The sequence below is a fragment of the Castor canadensis genome, chromosome 4 (assembly GCF_047511655.1).
Source record: "Castor canadensis chromosome 4, mCasCan1.hap1v2, whole genome shotgun sequence".
In the NCBI taxonomy this organism is placed as follows: domain Eukaryota; kingdom Metazoa; phylum Chordata; class Mammalia; order Rodentia; family Castoridae; genus Castor; species Castor canadensis.
This window is the reverse complement of record NC_133389.1, coordinates 65,366,464-65,385,072: the sequence shown is the minus strand read 5'-3', so window position 1 is coordinate 65,385,072 and position 18,609 is coordinate 65,366,464. Positions and strand designations below refer to the sequence as shown.

The following is an 18,609-nucleotide window of genomic DNA, read 5'->3' as shown; positions in this document are numbered from 1 at the left end:
TGCAAAACAGAGCACCTGTGCTGAGGGCCACTGGCTCCATGCACTTGGGGAAGGGAGGGAGGAAGGCTTGGGTGACACTTCTGCCAGAGCAGGAGGAGCTTGGAGCTGAAGGGCTGCTGGCTTCACGTGGGAGTGGCTAGCAGGAGTTGCTGCCTAGATTCAGAGATGTACCAAGGCGAGACAACCTCCAGCTCATCTTTGCCACCTGGCTTAGAACTGAGCTGAGGAGGCAGCACAGGAGGTAGAGGACAGCCTCAGAGAGGACAGGCAGGCTGAGTGTCCAGAAATGAAGCCAGCCTGGGTGTAGTCCTGCATGGTGGACAGAACTTACTCTGGTTAGGAAAATGTTCTCACTGCCTTGTCAATTTGGTGGCCACTGAGGGGCTGACTTTTAATTTAGTCAGTTTTAATTCATTTACATTTATTTTGAGCTGGGGTCTTGCTATGTCACCCAGGCTGACCTCCAACTCCTGGAATCCAGTGATCCTTCTGCCTCAGCCTCCTAAGTAGCTGGGACTGGCCTGCACCACAGAGCCCAGCTAACTCGTTTAGGTTCCAATATTCACATGACTGGTAGTCTTGGAGAAGGCAGCCTCAGCCACAGTACCCCTCCTCCACACAGGTGATCCCTCATGTCACACTGTCCCCCACACAGGTGACCCTCATCAGTCACACTGCCCCTTCCCCATATAAGTGACCCCCTCAACAGTCACGCTTACTTGGTGAGGGGTATCCTTGGTTGGTAGACCACCTCTGTCTGCAAAGCATCTTGGGACCCAACATTTGGGGAGTTGCAGGGACCACAGAAGAGCCTGGTAGAAATGTTCCTGTGGTATGAAACTCCTCACATGGGATCAGACCGAATTTTAGCTATAGTCAGACATCTCTTGAGCGATTTTTTTTTTTTTTTTTTTTTTTGTGGTTCAGTGCTGGAAATCACAGCCAGGGCCTTTGCGTGCTAGGCAAACTTTCCACCACTGTGCTCTGCCCCAGCCCCTGCTTTGCCTCTGTACACTTATGGACACTGAAATGAATAGGCTACATCTCTTTTTAGCCTTAACGCACTGCTGAGGAGTTTGGTACATACCAAATAAGTGTGCTGAGAATGAATGCAAAAATGGGCTTTTTCTGTAATTATCAAGCTTTTCCCTGTCTGGGACAAAAACTGAGAGAATGAAGTCTCTCAGCACGCTCAATTTGTTCACCGATTTTCATTAACAATAATAGAAATACATTTGTCAAGAGAACTGGGCAGCCCTAGACCCTCAGTGTCGTGGGTCCCCAGGCCGCAAAGCCCTCTCTGTGGAGACAATGCTTGAGGTAAAAGAAATCTCATGTGACCTGATACACCACCAGGTGGCTAGCCCGGGAGACATGAAGACTGCCACAATGCTGAGTGTCAAGAAGCAGGCCTCAGCCTTGCTGTCATCACCGTCTGCTTTAAAGGCCTCAGGCTGCCTCAACCTTGAGCTTGGCCTTGTTGCTGGTTTTGTTTGAAGGACAAGACTGTGCAGTGACTATGTTAGGGAGAATACTCGTGAGGCACACGGCCCATTCCCTCTCCCTTCTCTGCCCAAATTCACCCTCCTTCCTTAAATGAAGATTTCCATGGGCTTCCCTAACTCCCCAAGGCCCCCGTGTCACCAAAGGTACTATTTCACCCAAGAGTAGCTTCTGTCCAGTTTAAGACAGCCTGCCTGGCTGCCTTCTGAGTCTGGCATCACAATTTCCAACTGTGCCAGCTTCCCAGGGCTCTTTCCACCCCAGGCAAATTCTACAACTCAAAATGTAAGCGAAGCCTCTGCACCGGTATTTCCCCTCGTGTGCAAGCTGCCTGCAAGCCAGGTCTGGTCCTCTGCCAGGGTAGAAAAGGTTTGTCCAAGTTTTGAATGTCCTTTGGTTTTGGAGAGGGCATGGAGCCCTTTCTAATCTTCATCTAAGTGTTCATTTGCATGCTTAATTACCTTTTAGTTCTTGTTAGAATAGCATTTTATGGAACACTGTGTCTTTGTATTTTATGGTCTCACAAGATGTTCCTCAAAGCTAGAAGCCCTTGATCTGCCCATAAGCTGATTCCTGTGTTAAAGAGACTTCCAACACTCATGAGAACAGCAAAGGCACTGAGAATGTGACAACACAGAGGCTGGCTCACTGTATTTAATGAGCAGTGGCGGAAGCTTTCTCAGTACTGCCCTCTGTTTCTTGGGAAACTCCTGCTCTTCTTTGGGGTCTGCATTTGAACCCTGGGCCTCTTGCATTCTAGGCAAGTGCTCTATCACTTGAGGCATGCCCCCAGCCCTTCTGAGTTTTGAGACCAGGTGTCGCTAACGTCGCCCTGGCTGACTTTGAGCTTGGTGATCATCCTGCCTCCTCTTCAGTAGCTGGGATTACAGGGATGTATCACTGGGTGGGACTTGCTTTTTCACCAGAGTTACTTTCTAACTCACTATAGGATTCAAGAGGGAACCATTCAAGGGGCATGGAGGTTGGGAACAGCAGGAGGCCAGGCAGGGGCCATCCCTTGGCTGCCTGGACCACAATTCCCACTTGTCCAGAAGTGAATGATGCATTAGCACTTCTCAAGTGCCCCTGGAGTCTTTTTCTTCTCTTTTTTTTTTTTGGCAATACTGGGATTTGAACTCAGGGCCTCATGCTTGCTGGGCAGGCACTCTACCACTTGAGCCACTATCCCTATCCCTACACCTATCCCTACACCTGGAACATGCTCCAGATTTACACTAGAAAAAACCCTCATAGCCTGATATACACTGTAATTTATTCAAAAGTAAAAAACATGCTGTAGTTGTTCAAGCCTGTAATTCCAGCACAAGGGAGGCAGAGGCAGGAGGATCTCGAGTTTTAAGGCCAGCCTGAGCTACATAGCAAGAGCCTGTCCCTAAAATACCCCCAAGGTTTGGGGTATTTAAGCAAGCACTCAGAGGTAGAGTGTTTGCTTAGCATGCACAAGGCCCTGGGTTCCACCCTCAGCCAAAACCAAATTGTAAAAAGTATATATAGATAAAGCAAATGTGGCAAAATTCTACCAACTGGTCAATCTGGGCGAAGAGTATACGGCAGTCATTAGCACAATTCTTTCACATTTTATGGAAGTTTGTCAGAATTTGAGCAAGTCCATTTTAATGTGAGCCCATTAGTGCTTTAGCAGGACGTGGGGTACCAGAGTGTGAATGCTGTGCTCTGACTCTGCTGAAGGACTCTGCTGTCCTTTTGGGAAAACACAAGTCAACAAATCTGCCCTTCTGAGTACTGTCCCCTTGAGGCCATCTTGGGAAGCTGTGTGACCCTGGATGAGAAGTCTAATCTCTCTGACCTCTGTGTGCTCAGCCATGAAATGACTCGGGAGTCCCTTTTCGTGTGGCTCATGATTTGGGGAGGACCCACTGAGATGGTGAAGAGGAAGTCATTTGCAAACTGCAGAGAGCGACAGAACTCCAAGGTGGAAGGGAAAATGGGTCAACAAAACCGCTTACCAAAAACAGGTCCCGGATGAAGAACTTGGCTCTTGTAACTTTGGGATCTTCTCCTGCGTCCGGTGTGGCTGTAGAAATTGAAGGTGAAACTTTATTTAACTGATATCAAGCAAAGAGAACCGTACAGAAGTGCAGAAGAAGTTAAGAAGTTGTGCTGACTGCTGAATGTTCATAGCATTAAAATAAGCATACAGCAAGGTAGAAATGAAAATGAAAATTTCATTTCCTCCCAAATTGTTTTAATACTTACAGCTTTGACAAACGTTTCTTTGGCAATGCTGTGGTCACAACTCCAAAGGTGGAGCCTTTGGAGACGATTAGGTTATGGGGACTGTCCTCATGAACGCATTAGTGCTCGTATAACAGACAGGGAGCTTGTTCCTGCCTTCCACCATGTGGGGACCCAGTAATCTACAAAGCCCTAGCCAGACACCAAACCTGCTTGGTGCTTGCTCTTGTACTTCTCAGCCTCCAGACCTGGGAGCAATAACCTTCTGTGGTATATAAGTTACCCGGTCTAAGGTATTTTTCCATAAAATGCAAATGGGCTAAGATAGGCTGGGGGCAAGATAACCGCTGCTCAAGGAAAATGAAAGCATCTTATCGAATGCTGATCACACGGAGCCCCGTGGCCAGCTTCTCCTGCAGAGCTATCAAGGAGAGGAGGCTGGCTGCCTTCTGACCTCCTAGGGTCAGCATCACTCAGCACTGAGCTAAGAGGTGGGCTTGTTGGGGCTGCGCTCCCAGCTTTGTCAGCATTACTCTTAGGAAGACCTCCCCCACCCCATCCCTGGTCCTGCATAGGCTCAGGACTTTGGGGTTGAGGGAGTCAACCGCAGCAAATGGCTGTCCACCTGAGCTGTGCACGGGAATTACCGGGGGCTTGTGACGCTCACCACCTCTAGAGATGCCCAGTGGTCTGTGGGTGGGAACCAGGTGCTGCTTTCCTGAGGGGTAACTTATGCCAAACGGTACATGCTTCAGACGTACAATGTGATTATGCCTTCTGACATATGTATTGATGTGTGAAATTATCATTATAATTAAAATAATGATCAAAACTAATGTCCCCAACATGTCTGAAGGCGTGCCTGTGCCCTTTGTTATCCCTCTTTCCCAGTCCTGTTCACAGGCAACACTGATATGTTCTCTGCCACTGTGGGCAGATGTTTACTCTTCCAGATGGGCATTTTCTAGGCTTTCTATGAATGGATTCATGTGGCCTGTAGTTTTGGCCTAACTCCTTTGTTCTGCCACTCACCATGAGTATCATCCATGCTGTCACACAGACCCATGCTTTGTTCCTGTTTCTTGCTGAGTAAGGCAGAGTTGGGAAGCATGGAGGTGGCTGGTAAGTCCAAGCCACCAGCATGTGCTACCAATGCCAGGGAGAGATGGGCACCCTGGGAGCCACAGAGGGACATGTCATATGGTACCTGGGTAAGCATGTGACAATATGGCTGGCAACCTGGGTCTCTCAGCTGTTGGATATTCCCTGGCCTGGCAGCTTAAGCTACTGGGGGTGGTGTCCTTTTCAGGGAGCAGAGTGGGGTACGGTTGTATATCAGAAAGACGGCTGTGACAGAAGTTCAGAGAATGCTCTAGAAAGGTGAGGAACATAGAGAGAGGCCAGGCTGGAAGCTATGGCAGTTACTGAGATGAGGGGAATGAGGGGAACTAGGACCAAGGCCACGAGTGGGGAAAGAAGGTGGAGGCTGAGGAGGGGGATGTTTGAAGGTGGCTCCACACCACAAAGCTATTACCTAGACTGGATGTTGAGGGAAAGGAGGTGGCTTAGAGGACAGAGAAAGGCTTGACCTGCTGCAACAACAGTGGTGCCAGCCTCAGAAGGCAATAGCAGCCACACTCTGGCAGCTTCTGGGGGCACCAGTGCTGCCTCAGTCTCAGGTTGTGAGGTCAGAAGAGACATGGTGAGCTCTGGGTGTAACCTGATCTGATGCTGATGCTCTGGCAGTGAGATGGTGACCCAGGCAGTTCATGATGAAGGAGGGTTTGTGAGGCCAGAGCAGGACCTTGATCCCAGGCCCATTCTCACAAGGAACCACCTGGCTTAGGGCTTTGTTAAAAGAGCCAGCGGGACTCAGGACTTTACTAGGTATACACCTCTGTAGGGAACCCACCATGATGGAGAAGAGAAAACCAAACGTGAGGAGCAAGAAAGCTTAATTATAAATGAATGCAAGGTTTCTCTTCCCTCCTCACTGATGATAAAAATACATCCCAAGACCTCTAGTCTACTTTCTAGGTAGGCCGTTTTCATTCGGCTTTATCTATTGCAGGGTTCAAATTTTTAGAACTGGTGTTACTTTGCCTTCAACAAATCCCTCCTACAAGCCCCTGTGGGCCTGGCGCATATGAAAAACTATAGTAGAACAAGAGTGACAAGCTCTTCCTGGTTTACCTTCCCAGCCTCAGTGCAGGGCCCTGTCTCAGGACAGGAGCCCTGACACATGGCTGAAAGCACTGGCCTGGGCACAGAGTCCTCAAGGAAGGCCTTGCCTTTGAAGGATCCACCTGGGTGGCCTTGAACTCTTTATGTCATCTCTCTTGTCCCATGGGAAAAATAGCAGAAACTACCAGTTGGGAGGAGGTCAAGTGAGATGCCTGGTCACAACAGACCCAATCAGGGGCACCAAAGAGAAGGACTTACCTGGTAAGTGACATGTTCACACCCCAAACAGCCCTGCAAAAAAAATTTTTTTTTTTGCAGTACTGGGGCTTGAACTCAGGGCCTACACCTTGAGCCACTACACCAATCTTTTCTTTTCTTTTTTTTTTTTTGTGAGTAGGTAGGATTACAGAAATGAGCTACCAGCGCCTGGCTGTATTGCACAATTTGAATGGAAAATCAAACTCCAAACCATTTACCAGTAGAATCTTAAAGAGGAATTTGAAACCAAATTGAGCATCCTTGATCTGAAAATCTAAAATCCAATGCTGGGCGCTGGTGTCTCATGCCTGTAATCCTAGCTACTCAGGAGGTAGAGACCAGGAGGATCACAGTGCGAAGCCAGCCTGGTTTGAGAGACCCTATCTTGAAAAAACCCCTCTCACACACACAAAAAAAGGACTGGTAGAGTGGCTCAAGGTGTAGGCCCTGAGTTCAAGCCCCAGTACTGAAAAAAAAAAAAAATCTAAAATGCTCCAGAATCTGAACCTTGAACACTACCACGATGCCACAAGTAGAAAATTCCATGCCTGACCTCATGTGAGAGGTCGTAGTCAAAACACAGGCACACTGAACAACTGTATAAAGTGCATACAAAACAAATGAATTGTGTGCACAATTTGGGTCTCACTCTCCATATATCTTATTATGCATATGCAAATGTTCCACAATTCAAAAAATTCTGAAATCCAAAACATTTGTGGTCCCTAGCATTTGGACCGGGAACAGGTGCCCTGTCCTGTACTTCTTAAGGATGGGGCAGAGGAAGAGAGGATTGATTTAAATTAGTGGAATTTCTTAGACTCATCAGATGGGTTTGAATTACTGAAAACACAGTTGTGTTCCTCAATGGCGAGGCCCGTTTAGAAATCTTACCATCTTCAGGAACAGTGTAATTTGCATACTCTGGGAAATAGTCTTCGATTTTTGATTTCCCTGCCAAGACCTTTTCTGCCAGCATATCCTGCTTGTTCAAGAACAAGATGATGGAAATGGTCCGCAGCCACCTGGAAAGGAGCAAGGGACACAGTCTCAGGTGTGCTGCTGTGTGTGGTGCCTGCGAGTGCCCGGCCTGGGTGCGGCTCGATGAACAGCGCTGCCCAGCACTAGGGCTTGCGTTTGATCCCCAGCTCCGACACTCAAAAAGAGAAATAAAAAAAAAGAAAGAAAGAAGTGGTGGTCACATTGTCATTTTCCTGAAATGTTCAGGTTGAAAATTGATACGCCAGTGTTCCCATCCTATCTACAAGCAATGACAAGTAAGCACTGATGGTTAATTTAGTTTTTCAGCACTTTCTAAACTTTAAGTGCATTGGTACCAAAGCTGAGATCTATTCGTGCAATGAATACATTTGGACTTTTGTGGTGTAATTTACTACTAACGAGTCAGAAAACTCACATGGGGAGAAGTTAAGTGTTAATAACAACTCCTCACACCTGCGTACAGCATGACTAAACTCCCAGGTGGGACATGATGTCATCAGATCTGGACTCACCCTCTTCAAGGGACAAGCTAAAGGGAGGAGGCCCAGGGACAGAGAAGTATGGAAAGCTCTCTGTTCTTTCAGTTTCATGAAATGGGAGCTGAGAACAGCCATAAAAGAAACTTTGCTGTGCAAATCAAATCAGCAAAACTCCAGAAATTTTCTTAATTCCAGGAACCAAGCTGACTGATGAGTCTGCAGGAATTCTCCCCTAACTGAAAATACACCGGGCTGGGGTGTAGCTCAAGTGGTAGAGAGCCTGCCTGGCAGCCACAAGGCTCTGAGTTCAAGCCACAGTGCTGCAAAAAACCAAACAAACTAAAAAAACTAAACAAAAAATCCCCCAACCCATTTCCCCTTCAAGTGGAAACAGTTTTGCTCTTTCTTCTAGTTATACAATGTATAATATTTATAAAGGTTTTATTTTAAGATTATTATTTTTTCTACAATATTCTTAAATTTTGGAAAAAGATATAGGAAAAATCAGATGTAAATTACAGCCAGAGACAATTGTTGTTAGAATTTTTATGTTTTTATGCCCAGGATTTTTTCTACTCTCACATATCTTGAGTGTGCATGTATGTGTGGTGCTGGGGATCGAACACAGGGCCAGGCAAGCACTCTACCACTGAGCTACATCCCGTGATCTTACCATGTTTTGAAATCGTCTCTTAAACTGCAATACGGTGGTAACATGCCTGTGTGACTACATGTCTGAGTGTGCGTGTGTATGAATTTACAGTGGCTCCAGAGCACTCTGCACACCTGCTGCTTCCTGGCCCTATTTCTTTCCCATTTATGGTCTTGATACCATAAAATTGAGGATGACATTTCAACACTTGATAGAGAACTACTTTACTTTTCCAATAATCCACATTTTTTCAAGGTCAATTTATATTTCCTGTCCTCTTTGGTGACATTTTTTTCCTAAACAGTTCAAGAAGAAACTTTTCTTTCTTTCTTCCTTTTTTTTTTGTGATCCTGGGGTCTGAACTCAGGGCTCCATGCTTGCTAGGCAGGCCTTCTACCACTTGAGCCACCTCTGGCCCTTTTTTGCTTTGGTTATCTTTCAGATAGGTTCTCAAGTCTTTGCCTGGGGCTGGTCTTGGACTACAATCCTCCTACCTACAGCCTCCCCTATAGTTGGGATTACAGGCACAGGTTGCCATGTCCGGCTTACTGATTGAGATGGCCTCATTAAATCTTTGTCTGGGCTGGCCTTGAACCTTGACCTTCCCAATCTCTGCCTCCCAATTAACTGGGATTATAGGCATGAGACACTGCACCTGGCCTATGAATGTCTTTTAAATAAAAGATCTGCAATCCAGTGGTGCGTCTGAATTTATTGTTTTATAACCTGTTGTTCCAGATGCTTTCAAAAAGGTCCAGCGATTCTCTCAGTCTGTTGGTGTTGTTATCCTCCCGGATCACCATGTTGTAGCTACTGCAGGCTGCGACGTAAATGATGGCGGTAACATCTTGGTAGAGGGAAAGAGAAAGATGGAAGCACCTTAGTTGGGTGATGACAGTCACTGTGGGGCTATGGTCAGGTACACACCCAATAGCTACTCAGATCCAGGATTTTGTCATTCAGTGAGATGAGAGTGACCTGAACACTGGCTGGTGTATTTTATTTTTTTGCGGTACTCACAGTCTACGCCTTGAGCCACTCCACCGGCCCCTTTTTGTGAAGGACTTTTTTGAGATAGGGTCTCACAAACTATTTGCCTGGGCTGGTTTCCAACCATGACCCTCCTGATCTTTGTCTCCTGAGCAGCTAGGATAACAGTGTGAGCCACAGGTGCCCAGCTGGGCTGCGGCACACACCGAAGAGCCTACCCACTGCAAGCTGGGGGCTTAGGTCCTTCAGTTACAGCATTCGTCTCAAGGAGGGCGCATGCCAGTCTACGGAGCACTGCGCTTTGCATGATACGTGGACACGACTATCTAATTCAGAAGAAGGTGGACGGGACAGCAAGACAGCCGCAGCCCGCTGCCTGGAGAGTACGACAATCACCGTTAAAGCACTGGATCCACTTTCTTCTCTCGTCCCTCTGGCCGCCCACATCGAACATGCTGTGAAAAGCAACAGGAAGGTGGTGTGATTCAGGGCATTGGCAAGCAGGGACTCAGTTCTTCACTTTCTTTCTCTGCTCACAATGTCTCATGGGCACTGTCAGTCCCACGGGATCTAGGCCTCCAAATTATGCAGCCTCAGTTCCTCTTCTGTCACCTACAGCATGACTGTAGGGGTGAGGGATTCAGCTGCCTGCACGGTGTGTAGAGGCACACAGTAGGAGCCTAATAAGTAGCGTGGTTCTTGTTTACTTGGCCCCTTGCTCACCTGGGCTTCTCTGAGTCTGTGCTAAGTCTGCAGCTGGGCAGACTTGTTCTAGCTGTCAGGGCCTATGTCACCCCCTCCTGGTTTATGCTCACATCCCTCTCGGTCACAAGACACCTCTGCCCAGCCCTGAGCTCTCTGATCTGGCCTGACCAGGTGCCCACACCCAGTTTGCACTCTGTGTTTCTCTGCTACGCCCTGCAGTTCAACAGGCCAGACTCCAGCCCTCTTCTCCTGGCCACCTGCCCAGGGCACCCTTTCCTTGAAACACACCCTTTCCTTGCCTTGTGGGACAGCCTCTCTGTACCTAGGTGGCTCTCTCTCTCAGATTTCCCTTCCCCAGACTTACCAGGGCCAGGACACTGATCCCAACAGAGTAACCTGCATGCTTTGCATTAGCACACACACGGTGCCTGACAGGGTGCCTTAAAACCAACCCCACTGGCAGGGAAAATGTCACAGCTGATGGGTCCCCTCCACCAGGACCTGGCTATGATGTGGGCAGCACTGTGTCCTGCAGCTCAGTGACCATGAACTTGGCCGGGTTTTACTCGGGTGCTGACCATGGCATTATACTGTGTTGTCAGGAGATCCTGAGTGATGACTGTCACCAGTGCACTGGGAGAGCTGAGCCAGTGCACATAGCTCTCAAAACTCCTGCTCTCATGGCCCCACCATCGACTTGTTGTGGAGTCAGGTGTGTGTCACACATACCAAGAGTAACTTGGGAAAGGGCTAAGGCAGGATGTCACTGAGTTCTGGGCACACAGTAGCTGCTGCAGAAATTCCAGGGGTCACCATGGGCTTGGATTCAAAGGGCGTTAAGCTCCAATAGCATCTGGGGCTTAGAGAATAGGGTAGGAGCAAAGGAGTAGGGGCAGAAGAACCAGGTGAACTTAGAAGACATGACATAGTCCAAACTGGTGAGGTAGGTGGCAGGTAGAGGAGAGCAGCAGGGTTGGGAGGGGCCTGGGTCACATGCTGGAAGGCCTGGGTTTTAGGGAGCAGAGGCAGTGATAAGTCTTTGAATCTTTTTCAAAGGGATAAAGATGTGAGTTGTGCTTTGGGGAGAGTCGTTTCACGGTGGGGAGAGACCAGCCAGCCTCTTGCTCAGATGGTCTGGGTGGGAAGCAGGGAGGCCTCGGGTCATGATCTTGAAGCCAGAATGAGGAAAAGGCTTTGGGGAAGAAGAATTAACTTATTACCATTATTTTTTTTTTGGCAGTACTGGGGTTTAAATTTAGGGCTTTATGCTTGCTAGGCAGACCCTCTACTACTTGAGTCACACACCCCCAGCCCAATCATTAACTTTTAATTAAAAATGAAGAAAGTGTACTCATTCAGCAGTTTGTGTGTGGACAACCTGGAAGACAACACTGGAGACAAGAGGTTGCTACTTTCAGCTCTCAAACTCCTAACTTAATAAGGACCCATGTCAACTGAGGTGAGACACATTTCCTTTTTGGCTCTCATGTCTACTTGGGAGCTAGTGGTAAAAAGCAATGTTTGAACCTTGCAAGAGTTGACCCCTAGCAAGCTGCCCTCACCCTTCCAGGATTGGATCCCTCCAGTTTCAAGGCCCTGCAGCTCCCACTCTGCTTCCTCTGGGCTGGGTCCTAGGATTCCAGACACCATCCCTGTCACAGCCACCTGTTAACAAGATACTCACTGAAAGTTCACTTTGTCCACTTGGAATCGGGTCTCAAAAATTCCTGATGTTAGCACTCTGCACCTGAGGAGGTCCTGGGGCAAGAAGAGAAGCAAAAGGAGCCCTTGGTGTAACTACAATAATTGCAATTTCAAAGGTCAACTTTTATTGTAAAAAACAAATGGTAATAACTCAAAACTCAGACTAATGATCATTTTATCCCCCAGAAAATACCGTTCTTAATATATTGGTTTGCTTCTTAAAGACTCAGTAACTGTGTTTTTATTTTCCTTAAGACTTTTTAAGAAAGCAATTCATGCTGATTCTTATGCACCTGATGACCAAATCCCAGTGCTTACTATTGTGGGGAGAAAATCTGCCTGCATTCTGCTGCGACAACCCAAAGCCTCCATGGAGATGTGAAATCCTTTGGGTGGAAGCCAAAGAAGGTATAGGTCTGCACTGGTAAAACATGGATCTTCCGGCTGGATGCTACCTGATTTTAGACTTCCTCTTTCTTCCCTGCAGTTATGATCTCTCTAAGATTAAAGTGATCTAGCTCTAAGAGGAGGAGAAAGCCTTGCAGTTTCACAAAGCTGCCATCTCTGGCACATGTGGTACACGCTAGCTCCAGAGGTGCCTGGGGTCCTAAATTGATCCCTCTTCCCCAGGTTCTCCATATCTCTGCAGGTACTTCAAGGACAAAGGGCACCAAGAACCCCTATGTGATAGTTACACGTTTCTTTCTTCTTCTTTTTTTTTTAGGTCAGCCCAAGGGAGACACTCTGGGGCACTCTGGAGAATAATGTCCTGTGGAATACAGCACTCAGTCCTGGGGTCACAAGCAGAATGGGCCCAGTATGTGAAAGGAGATGGAGCCAGGCTTTCCTGTTGGTGGCCCATGAGGAGCAGAACGCAGTATTTCTAGTCTGATGACTTTCCTCACAGGCAGCATGGAGCTGTACAATGTACTGGTGAGGCAAGTTGAGGGAGCAAGGGCTCGGGTTTGGTGGCACACGGCAAGGGCTTGGGCTCTGCACATGCAAGGCAGAACAGCGAGTGCTGGCAGTAGTTATTTAGAGGATTTGTTTCTTAGTCTATTTTAAAATAATCCCTCAGATTGGTCCTGGTGGTTCTACCTCCACGTACCTGGTCTGTGGGTGTGTAGTCCACCAGGCTGACACTGTCGATCCTCTCCAGGAAGCTGCAAGGAAAGCCAGATGTGTTGAGCTCACTTTCCGCTGGGGCTGGGGGTGTGCTGATGGGACAGTGAGGCAGGGCGCAGGTAAGGAGCTGAGATTATTTCTGCTTTCCTCCCTGTGTTTAGGTAGCTCAGAGTTCCGACAGAGGGAGAAGTCTGCATTCTGTTTTGCTTTTTTTTTCCTTAAACCCCCTTCCTTCCCTTTTCCTGGTCTTTATGGGTTGGGGGTGGCGGCCACTCGGGAACTGGGAAGGGCATGGGGCTTCGTTTTCATGGCCAAACTGGGGGCTGGAGGTGTGGCTCAAGTGGTAGAGTGCTTGTCTAGCAAGAGGAAGCCCTGAGTTCAAAACCCCAGTACTGCAAAAAAAAAAAAAAAAAGAAACCAAGGACAAGCTAGTAGAAGGCATTGCAATGGAAGTGCCAGGTGTTCCTTTAATGTAATAAGTTCCTAATAGGAACTAAAAGTTTTGTGAGTGTGTGTGTGTAACAGCATGAGTGTATGAGTGTGTATGACTGACTGTGAGTTGTAATGTATTTGTGTCTGTGTGAGAATGTGAGTGTGTGTGAATGATTGGAGATGTGTGTAAGGGAGTGTGTGAACAACTTCATGTGTGTGGAAGATGGATAAGTGGGTGACAGTGTGTGTCGTCCGTCTGCAGATTTCCTCTGGTACAGATTTGGGGACTGACCCTCCGAAGCCTGAATGGCCCTAGAAGACCCACGGAGGGAGGGAGAAGTCAGTTTAAAGACAGGGAAGCTGGATCGGTGTGGTATGCGGTAGGTAAAGCGACTTGACACCATCTTTCAATCTCTTCCTGTGCAGAAGCCACAGCCACACCTGTCCCAAACATCACCCACCAGCTCCATGTGGCCTGGCTCTGTTGGCCTACAGAGTGTTCCAGCATGCATGGCACATTTTCATTTACTCATTGATGTGCTATTATCTATCTCTTCTACCAATGTGAGACCCAGAGAATAGGTCTTTAGTGGCTCCAGTGTCCACAACACCCAGCACAGGACCCGATCCCAGGAAATATTCATGATATGAATGAATGTTCTCTCCCCTCCTCCTCTCACACTTGAGTAGGGGGCTGGAGACCCAGCCCACGTCCAGGGGGCTCAGGAAGATTTCCTGACACGGGAAGAGTCCAGGGGCTGCTTAACTGGTGAACAGAGCCCACTTCTGGGAAAAGAGGGGTAGTGAAGGCTTCTGGAAGGAGAATGAAGAGCAAGGGAAAGTCTGAGTAATGCTTGTTCTCTGTCTAGGGCATCCACGTGGGTATCAGGAGGGTGAGGCACCAGCCCTGCACAAGGAAGGTGAACAGCTGAGCAGGCATGGCCACCTTCACACTTGTGGACCTTGGGCCATCCAGGGTATGTGCTGTAAAGCAACTGAGCACTCTCCAAGTCCATGTCCCTGGGTGCATTTTCCTGATGAACCATCTTTGTCTGTTACTCTCTAGGGCCCAGCACAGACAGAATGTAAGACAGAATGGTGAGAAGGATAGAGGCATGGGAAATGGCAGCCAGGAATTCAGAGATGAACACTGTATTAATGAATGTCTTGATTAAAAGCACACAGTCACTGTTGTCTTTGCTTGAAGTCTTATACCCCCTCAGTAAGCTGTAGCATTCCATTTAGTAAAAAGGAAAAAAGTGGGAAAGAGCAGCTCCCTCTCTCTGACCTTGCTCACTTGTCCAAATAATTAGTGTGCTCTGGGAATGAGCAAGGATGTCTTAAAGAAAGAGATCCTGGGAAAAAATACTTTGGAAAAATGACTCCTCTGAACACAAGTGTTTACAAAGGAAAATACTTATTGTAAGAATGAACACCTGTCCTAAAAGGAGCATCTGGCAGGACCCATTCTTTGTTTGAAGGGATGTTCAAACATCTATGTCATAGTAACTGACATAGATGACCTTAAAGTCTTTGGGCCTAACTGGTGAAATAGTAAAAGTGATTAAATATAGCAGGTGTCAGAACAAAAAGGAGCACTTTTCCTAAGGTAAATTTGAAGCAAATCCCCAAACCACTGTTAGATTACTCATGGCACCTGTTATCAGATGTGCCTGCACCGATGTGCACTGTGTCTCTCCCCTTTGCTTTTCTTTGCTAATAAGCTTTCTTGGTTTCTACCTTGATGTGTTCTAAAATTCTTTTTTTGCAACAGAGTAAACTTGGTACCCAAGGGCCAGGCAGAGGCCTCCTCTCTATTTGGAAGCTTCTTCCGTGGAGCATCACCAGTTCTGATAACAGTGGGAAGTCCTTTCCCTGCTTCTATAGAAACAAAGGGACCGTTTTTATGAACTGCTTGGCCAAAGACCCAGAATGACCACTTAGTTCCCTTGGCCATCTTTGACTCCCTCCTTTTGAGAAACTAAGTCCCAAATGTTCCTTAGTGCTGAGATGACATTTTGGTAGCCTTCATCTATGTACCCTTGGGTAGGCACAAAACCTATGTCATAGCTGCAACAAGAGGCAGCCCTGGCTGCAGGTGAGAAATTAGCAGAATGTAGGAAGGGCAAGAACAGATCTTCCAGTGTTAGGGATGGTCTGTCAGAGGAACAGGGAGTGGTGGGGACAACTGTGACCCCCATGGTCAGGAACAAGGCTGTTTTAGCTGGAAGAGCCGGGAAGGCAAGTTATAAAGGGTGATATCTGGGACTGCACTGGCCTGAAGAGACTGCAGAGCTGTGGCCCAGGTGATAGGGCCACTGAGAAGCCAAAGGGCCCCTTATCTACCGCTGGCCTCTTTGGAACAGGAACTGAAAATTCAGGTAGATACTACTGCAGCCCAGAAACCAGGTGATCTGAAGGAGGGAGGGCCCTGGCCTAGCCCTTGCCCTTGCCCAAGGCGGGGGTTGAAAACTAAGGGCGATTTTATTTGGCTTAGTGGTTGTTGGCCTCCAATGCGGGGAGTGGGGAAGCATCAGGGAAGGACACTTCCTGTTCTTGACTTCCTAGAAATGAATCAAAGAGGACTTGGAGTGTGTGACAAAGTGAAAGAAATTTCAGCCCTGGTGGGGAGGGCTCTGGAATATGGCCCGGACAACCCTGGTTTCCCCGACGTGTGTCAGGTGCCTGGATAATTTGATCCAGACTTGCTCTGTCTTCTCGGCAGAGAGCTGCAGTGCTAAGCGTGTGACACAGAAACTACTCAGCTCTGACAAGAAGGGCTGGAAGGAGCTGAAAATGAACTCCGAAGCCCTTGGCTATAGAGTTTGGGAAACAACCAATGTAAGATCGAATGTGCGTAGGGCAGAGGTAGGTGGGTGAATTTATACAGATGGTAATCACAAGTATAAGTAGAAAGAGTGAGATACGGTTGACAAAAGTACATCCGAGGTTCTTGAGGGGTGTAATTAAGACGCCTTCCAGAGGAAGTGGTGGGAACTTCCTGCACAGGATTAAAGATGCGGGGGGCTCTGAGATGTCATGACAAAGGCAAAGGTGGCAGAGGTGTTGGTCTTTCCCCACCCTCCTCTCCAAGCTGGTATTCAAGCTTCCTTCCAGCTCTGCCACTTGCTCTATTTCCAAGCATGCTGTAGAAGCAAGTCTTCAAATTGGGGCTCCTAAGATTATTACATGGAGATGAGTTTTGCGGGCGCCGGTGGCTTACACCTGTAGTCCTAGCTTCTTGGGAGGCTGAGGTCAGGAGAACCGCTGTTCAAGGCAGCCCAGGCAAAGAGTTTGTGAGACTCTATCTCTAAAATAGCCAGAGCAAAATGGACTGGAGGTGTGACTCAAGTAGTAGAGTTCCTGCTTTGCAAGCGTGAAAACCCTGAGTTCAAGCCCAGTCCCACCAAAAACAAACAAACAAAAAAACCCACCAAACAAAAAGAAAAGTTTTAAAAAGGGTCTTCCAGATTACACACAGAAATTTGCATATGACTACATTTTAAAGGGTTATAGATATGCTGTTACAAGCCATTCAGAAAAATTAAGCAAATCTAAGAATGCCCTTTGCTATATACAGAGTTGTAAAACACCAGCAAATTACAACTGCAAAGAAATCACTTTCATTGTGGCCACTATAGAAAGTAGTTAAAAGCAATCTACTTTGATATTTTTCATTATTTTCTGCTATAAATGAGGATATGTGTTTGCAGAAATGTTTTTAGTCTCATCGCTGATATTGACAGAAATCAAAACCAGAACAAAAGAACACAAACACTGCCACCCCCAAAACAATCCTCCCAACCATAATTATTTATACTCCATCTGTTGTCTGTTTTCCCATTAGAACAACTCAAAAGTCAGAGTTCGTATGGCCATAGAGATGATCATGAAGTGGGGACAAGATGGTCATGAAAAGATGAAAATAATTCTGTTAAGTGTCAAGGTGAGTAAAAAACTTTTCTCAAAGTGTTAGTGAAATTTAATTCGTGATGCTTACCTATAAGATACAAAAGTCTTGGTGGAGAAAAATATATTACCCATGCGGCAAGGAAGTCCAGGCAGTTCTGATGCACAGCCAGGGCTAGAGCCGCACTCCTCAAAGGGGGTCCTCAGGCCAGCACTGGCAGCACCCACATTGGCTGTAGACACCCTGAATCAGTCTGCAGTGGAAGGAGGTCTCCAGGTGGTCTGATCCATAGTGACCACTGCTCCCAGCCTTCTCTGCCTCCTCTCTGTGCTCTGATCTCTATACCTGGACAACCAGTCATGATTCTCCACCTCTTAGCCCTATGCAATCGGTCCAGTCTTCCATTCTGTGACAGCAAGTAAACATCCAGTCTGGCCCAATCTTCATGCAGTTTTTGGCCTCTTAGATCCTGTGTTATCGCCACATTTTCTTTTGAAAGCTGAGATTAAATCCTACCTGCTCCAAGATGCTAACTGCTGTGGACATGGGAACCCCTTCTCCTGGTGCTGGCATCCATACAAGGGCACTGCCTGTGCTCACTCCTCTGTGTCTACTGGCATCAGAGAGCTCTGGACACCACCACAAGAACACCAGGGGAGGCATGTGTTCTCCAAGAGACACTGCCAGGAACCCAGTGTGTGAGTACCATACCAGGCCCAGGAATCCAGACCAAGACAGACCCTGACTGGTTCTGCTCCTGGTGGACCTGACAATCTAGTTGTAGAAAAATGAACTTGGGGAAACCAGGCAGGCAGTTTGCTAATTCCAGGAAGCTGATTAAAAAAATTACAATAAACAAAAAAAGAAAAAAGAAAAAGAAAAAACACAAAAAAGAAAAAAAACCTAATTACAGAGACCTTTTAACCAATTTGTTTAACATCCTTGGTTTGTAGCTTTTGCTAACAGTTTACTAAATTCTTGAGTTTAGGATTTTGGCTACATAAATGCCCCCAAGAGGGTGATGTGTGTATTGCAGAGAAATTCCTCACTTCTGCTTTTAGTGATGGTCCAGCTGCCTCTATACTGTGTCAACAAGGTCATTAGAGGATTGCTTATCTTATGTAGTTTTTTCCAAATCAAAGACAGCAGGAAGAACAGTTTTAGACACTTCTCCAACTGACACACTTGGGTTCCTGCACTAAAATAAAGTGGAGAGGAAAGTTAAGTTTGTGAATCAGTCCACTCTATTTTTCCCCCATTACTTCTAAATGAAGCACAGAAATAATGAAGCATTTTCTTTTTTGCATTTATATAGGCCAGGCCAGTCTCAAACTCATGGTCCTCCTGCCTCAGCCTCTCCACTGCACATATGTGGCCATCACACCCGGCAAAATTGTGCATTTAGGGCAAAAATGTTAAGAGACTGAAACTAGTACTAGTAGTGGCAT

At 47.1% G+C, this 18,609-nt stretch overlaps 1 protein-coding gene across 3 annotated transcripts in view; it reads right to left on the bottom strand.

Annotated features, from left to right (window-relative positions):
- The window catches only part of Gnal (G protein subunit alpha L), a 167,206-nt gene that overhangs the window by 2,665 nt on the left and 145,932 nt on the right, over window positions 1-18,609 (bottom strand). For all 3 annotated transcript variants that reach the window (XM_074070358.1, XM_074070360.1, XM_074070359.1), the window contains exons 6-11: window positions 12,803-12,857; window positions 11,675-11,748; window positions 9,682-9,740; window positions 9,022-9,142; window positions 7,057-7,187; window positions 3,492-3,559 (exon numbers count right to left, since the gene is read on the bottom strand). In XM_074070358.1, coding sequence (XP_073926459.1) covers window positions 3,492-3,559; window positions 7,057-7,187; window positions 9,022-9,142; window positions 9,682-9,740; window positions 11,675-11,748; window positions 12,803-12,857 — 508 coding nt within the window. The remainder of the gene's footprint in view (window positions 1-3,491; window positions 3,560-7,056; window positions 7,188-9,021; window positions 9,143-9,681; window positions 9,741-11,674; window positions 11,749-12,802; window positions 12,858-18,609) is intronic.